General features: G+C 42.7%; 1 protein-coding gene across 1 annotated transcript in view; it reads left to right on the top strand.

Annotated features, from left to right (window-relative positions):
• LOC148140590 (cytochrome P450 2K1-like) overlaps nucleotides 1-4,349 on the top strand; it is a 36,982-nt gene extending 32,633 nt beyond the window's left edge. The window contains exon 9 of the mRNA XM_087979463.1: nucleotides 3,650-4,349. Within this exon, the coding sequence (XP_087835589.1) occupies nucleotides 3,650-3,828 (179 nt within the window). The 3' untranslated portion in view covers nucleotides 3,829-4,349. The remainder of the gene's footprint in view (nucleotides 1-3,649) is intronic.
• The last annotated feature ends 1,584 nt before the right edge of the window (nucleotides 4,350-5,933 follow it).

The raw sequence follows: 5,933 nt of genomic DNA, 5'->3' as shown, positions 1-5,933 counted from the left end.
AAGAATGTTCAACTAGCTAAAGGTGGAGAAGGGCTCATCAGAGGTTATTAAAGTTTCCTGAACAAGTATAGGACAGAGGGTATGGAAAGGGGTTGGGAATCGAACTTCAGGCACAGCAGGCAAGTGGACAACTGTCAGAAGGGGGATGGTCCACCCAGGACTGAAGGTGTTGCAGTTAAATGTGTGCAGTTACAAAACAAGGTAAATGCGCTAGTAGCACAGATTGAACTTGGTGGGTTTTTTTTTAGATAACTAACAGTGTAGAAACAGGCCCTTCGGCCCAAGTCCATACGGAGAGTCCGAAGAGCAACCCAGCCAGACCCATTCCCCTACATTTACCTCTTCAGCTAACACTACAGGCAATTTGGCATGGCCAATTCACCTGACCTGCACATCTTTGGATTGTGGGAGGAAACCCGTGCAGACACAGGGAGAATGTGCAAACTCTGCACAGATAGCTGCCTGAGGCAGGAATTAAACCCGGGTCTCTGGCGCTGTGAGGCAGCAGTGCTAACCACTGTGCCACGGTATGATGTTGCCAGTGCCACAGAGATGTAGCTGTGAGGGGATCAGGTCTGGGAGCTACATCTCCAAGGAGACACGTTCTATTGAATGGACAGACAGATTGGCAGAGGGGTAAAAACGAGGTCAGGCTCTCTGCCTTTATTCCTGATGAAGGGCTTTTGCCTGAAACATCGATTTCGCTGCTCCTTGGATGCTGCCTGAACTGCTGTGCTCTTCCAGCACCACTAATCCAATTGGTGGAGGGGGTTGGGTTGCCTTCTCAGTAAGAAATTAAGTTACAACGAAGCACAGAATCTGTGTGGGTAGAATCAAGGAACGGCAAAGGCTAAAAGACCCTGATGGGTGTTATGTACAAGCCTCTGAGCAAGAGTCAGGATGTGAGGAAGAAAATAAATCAGGAGACCGAAACGGCAAGTCAGAAAGATACATTGCAATGATCATCAGGGTCTTAAAGATGCTGGGAAAATCAGTTCACTTGAAGCCTTGGCTGAAGTTGGATGCAGAAAGCATTTGCTCCCCAGAAAGGAGGTACTAATTTTAAGAAAAAGGTTCCCTCAGTTTAAGGAGTTTAGTTTAAAAGTTCCAGACTGGATTTGCTTAATGAAAACCCTGAAAAGGTCATTTGAAGCTGAGAAAGTCTATGCTCAGTTGTATGCCGGCTCCAGGAAGAAGCTTATAGATTCTCGAGACTGGGAATTAAATGCATCAATGTTAACTTAAGCTCTATAGACAGGGCAGGGAATTGTCTCAGATGGGAGTACTGTCGAGGCACGTTAGTGGAATAAATGGGATTGATTTTTACAAAACCTTTACATTTTTGCTGGATGTAAATTGTTTGGTTAATTCTCTATTATCTTAATTGTCTGAAGGAGAGACATTAGGAAGCACATCCACACACAAAGGATGGGAGATGGTCGGAACTCTCTTCCACAAACTGCAGTTGATGCTGGATCAGTTTTTAGTTTTAAATCTGTGATAGATACATTTTTGTTAAGCAAAGATTTGAAGGGATGTGGGCCTAAGGGATATGGAGCTAGACAATAGATCAGCCATTAAATGGTGGAACAGACTGGTTGGGCTGAATGGCACACTGCTGTCCCTATGATTTCAGCCTGAGATTTCACTGAGAGTCTTGGAGTCATACAGCATGGAAAAAGACCCTCAGTGTCCAAGTTAGTGAGACATGATTCCCCATGCACAAAGCCATGTTGACTATCCCTAATCAATCCTTGCCTTTCCAAATGCATATAAATCCTATTCCTCAAAATCCCCTCCAACAACTTACCCACCACTGACATCAGGCTCACCCTGTCTGTACTTCCCTTTTTCTTACAGCCTTTCTTATACAATGACACCACATTAGCCAACTTCCAGTTTTCCGGCACCCCACCTGTGGTTATCAATGATACAAATATCTCAGCAAGTGGCTGAGCAATCTCTTCCCAAGCTTTCCTCAAAGTTCTGGGAAACATCTGCTCAGTTCCCGGGGATTTATCTCCCCTTGTGTGTTTTAAGACCTCCAGCACCTCCTCTTCTGTAATATGAACTCTTTTCAAGCCTTCATTACTTATTCCCCCGAGTTCCCCCACTTCTATATCATTTTCCACAGTAAATACTGACACAAAGTCTCCATTTAATACCTCACCCATCTCCTATCGTTCTATACATAGGCGGCCTTGCTGATCTTTAAGGGGGCCCTATTCTCTCCCCAGTTACTCCTTTGCACTTAATGTACTTATCGAGCCTTTATGCATTCTCTTTAACTCAATTTGCCAAAGCTATCTCATGTCCCCTTTTTGCCCTCCCGATTTCCCTCCTAAGTATACTCCTACAGCCTTTATACTGTGCTGGGGACTCACTCGATCCCAACTGGCTCTACCTGATAATATGCCTCTTTCTTTGTCTTGAGCAAAGCCTCAATTTCTCTGGTCATCCAGCATTCTGTACACCTACCAGCCTTGCCCTTCATGCTAACAGGAACATACTGTCTCTGAACTCTCGTTCTTAAAGGCCTCCCACTATCCAACTATCCCTTTACCTGTGAATAACCTCCTTCAATCAATGTTTGAAAGTTCCTGTCTAGTACTGTCAAACTCGCCTTACTCCCGTTTAGAATTCTAACTTTTTGATCAGTTCTATCCTTTTCCATAACTGTTTTAACACTAATAGAAATTCCGATCACACAGCCCAAAGTGCTCCCACGCCTCAGTCACTTTCCCTGTCTTCTTTCCTAACGGAATAATACCATGAGCTGGGATCATAATAGTTTGTGTGGGAGAGCAGAGTGTAGGTAGAGGATCAGCAAGGATCTTACTGAATGGGGAAAGGGGTTTGAGTGACCGAATGGACTCCACCTGTTTATGAACGAATTGTGTGTGTGTGTGTGTGTGTGTGTGTGTGTGTGTGTGTGTGTGTGTGTGTGTGTGTTTGTGTCTGTCTGTTTGCCTATGTGAGTGTTTGTGTGTGTGTGCGTGTGTGTGTGTTTGTGTGTGTGTGTTGATGTTTGTGTGTGTCTGTCTGTCTGCCTGTGTGAGTGTTTTTGTGTGTGCGCGCGTGTGTGTGTGTTGGTATGTGTGTGTCTGTCTGCCTGTGTGAGTGTTTCTGTGTGCGTGTTGGTATGTGTGTGTGTGTCTGTGTATGTTTGTGTGTGTCTGTCTGCCTGTGTGAGTATTTGTGTGTGTGTGTGTCTGCGTGTGTGTCTGTGTATGTGTGTGTGCCTGTGTGTTTGTTTGTGTCTGTGTGTGTGCGTCTGTGTGTGTGTGTCTGTGTGTGTGTGTCTGTGTGTCTGTGTGTGCGTGTGTCTGTGTGTGTGTGTCTGTGTGTGTGTGTGTCTGTGTGTGTCTGTGTGTGTGTCTGTGTGTGTTTGTGTGTATGTCTGTGTGTATGTCTGTGTGTATGTGTCTGTGTGTCTGTGTGTGTCTGTGTGTGTGTGTCTGTGTGTGTGTCTGTGTGTGTGTGTGTGTGTGTGCCTGTCTCTGTGTCTGTGTGTGTCTGTGTGTGTGTGTCTGTGTGTGTGTGTGTGTGTGTGTGTCTGTGTTTATGTGTGTGTATGTGTGTCTGTGTGTGTGTGTGTGTGTGTGTGTGTGTGTGGGTGAGGTCCTGACCATCCCCTGTTCTTTTTCAGGTCGGAGGGTGTGTGCTGGTGAGGCACTGGCTAAAGTGGAGCTTTTCCTGTTCTTCACCACCCTGCTGCAGAAGTTCCACTTCCAGGCCCCACCAGGGGTGACAGACCTGGACACCAGCCCTAGAATCGGCTTAGTGACCAACCCAAAACCCCACCGAGTTTGTGCTGTGTCTCGCTGATGGGACCCAGCGACAGGCCCAGTCGGTCTTTCACTGCTGGGTTTATAAAGGTGGGACTCGATTATCCTATCTCTACGCTGGCTGTGACACAATCGTTTACTGTTTGCACAAATCGTACGTCCATCAGCTTGTCTCCGAAACACTCTCCCGTGAATGATAACAATTCCAAGGAACATTTTCTCCAGTTATATAAAGAAGCTGGAATCCCATCGAGCGGCGTGAGTCCACTGACCACTCAACCAATCCAACTCGTTCATTTTGAGAAAACTTTACACACGGAGCATTGACTTAATCGGGTTATCGAAATGCTTTCAATTGGATACATTGCAACTACCGAATGGTTAAGCCTCGTTCTCGAACAATAACCAGCATGTTTCACTGATTCTGAATTAGGGAGACCACCTTACGTTAGTCAGACTCCTACCCAATCACATACAAATCTGTCAGATTAATCTAACTATGTAATAAAGTTAATCATGGATGTGATGATTAAATATCTAATAAACGTGCTCTAACTCTAATTAGTGCAATGTCATTATTGGAAAATGGAACTCAAAGTTGGTGGCGTGACAGTACAGTCAGACAGCTCCTGGATATATAATCATCACCGTTTGGTGCTGCCTCATTGCTGACTACGTTATTGATCAAATAGTGAATCAGCAGAAATGCGCAGAGATATGTGCAGATTCAACACCTGAATCTTTCTGAAAGGTGGAACTTTTATTTCATGCTTGCTATGCTTAAACATAAGGAATAGACTGGATCAGGCAGTGGTAGTGTCCCTACCTCTGAGGAAGGCAGCCTGAGTCCAAGTCCCACCTCTGCCAGAGGTGTGTAATAACATCTCTGAATTTCGTCCTCGAATTTATGTAACGTCCCATACTTCCTCATAATCGAAATTGGAATAAAGGTTGACAGTCTGTTTAAACCAAGGCCACCATCCCGGGATTTTGCATATAGCACTCCATCCGTGATGGATTGCGGGAGGTGTAAAATTTCTTTAACTGCTCTTTTGATAATATTGTCTAGTTTATTAAGATAATTAATCGAAACCTCTGATAAAATTAGATAATAATACAGCCTCGGACTAAAACACGTTTTTAAAAGTTCTATTTTCTGTACTGGTTTTAAGGGGGATCTTTATAAATTTCCTATCCATATATCTAGTTGGCTTTCCCAGTCTGATTTACGTACTCCAATCCACAGATCTATCTTGGCATCTCAATATTTATCTGTGTTTCCTGGTTCTATAAATTGTATGATCCCATCATTTGACTTCCAATTAGTTGTATCGTTATATATAACTGTCTTATTTCTATAAGTAAAGTAAAATCCTTTCGTTTTCTTTATATTTACCTCCATTCCCGTATTGTTACAAAATTCTTCCACCAATTTTAGATTGTAAACCATACCCTCATATGATTGACTAATTAATGCTATATCATCTGCGAATGCTAATGTCGCGCAGTGAAAGCTATTCCCATCTAACCCTAAAAATATTCCCTTCTGCTTCTCTTCGATGGTACTTATCAAAGGGTCCATTACAATATTAAAAAGAATCGGTGACAATGCATCACCTTGCTTAACTCCTCTTAAAATGTCAATTTTTCCGGTTTTACACTTAAAACCTTCCACTTGAGTAAAATTGTTCTCATATAAATTTGTAATCAGTTTAATAAACATTAAAGGGAGCTGGAGTCTTTTCAGAGCTGTTATAATTAGTTTATGGCCTACTGTATTAAAAGCTTTTGCTAGATCCACAAAAACTACCACTAAATCTCTCTTGTTCTTTTTAGTCCCGTTAATAATATTTTCTAGGATTTTAATGTTTTCCTCGCATCCTGCTACACCAGCCATAAAACCTTTCTGTCTTTTATTTAGATTTATCACTTTACTTAATCTACCCGCTACAATTTTTGTAAAAATTCTGACCATAATTGGCCCTATAGTTATTGGCCTCCAATTATTAATATCCCTTAACCCTTCTTCTTCGCTCACTTTGGGAATCAATACCATTCTACTTATTTTCATTTGATCTGGTATTTTACCGGTTTTTATCCAAATAGTATATAATCTAGGAAGTAATGTATTATCTTTATTAAATA

Source organism: Chiloscyllium plagiosum, unplaced genomic scaffold (genome assembly GCF_037043375.1).
Source record: "Chiloscyllium plagiosum isolate Xiang-an unplaced genomic scaffold, Cpla_swu_hap1 HiC_scaffold_35, whole genome shotgun sequence".
Classification (NCBI taxonomy): Eukaryota; Metazoa; Chordata; class Chondrichthyes; order Orectolobiformes; family Hemiscylliidae; genus Chiloscyllium; species Chiloscyllium plagiosum.
The sequence above is the reverse complement of the archived record's forward strand: the minus strand, read 5'-3'. Positions and strand labels throughout refer to the sequence as shown.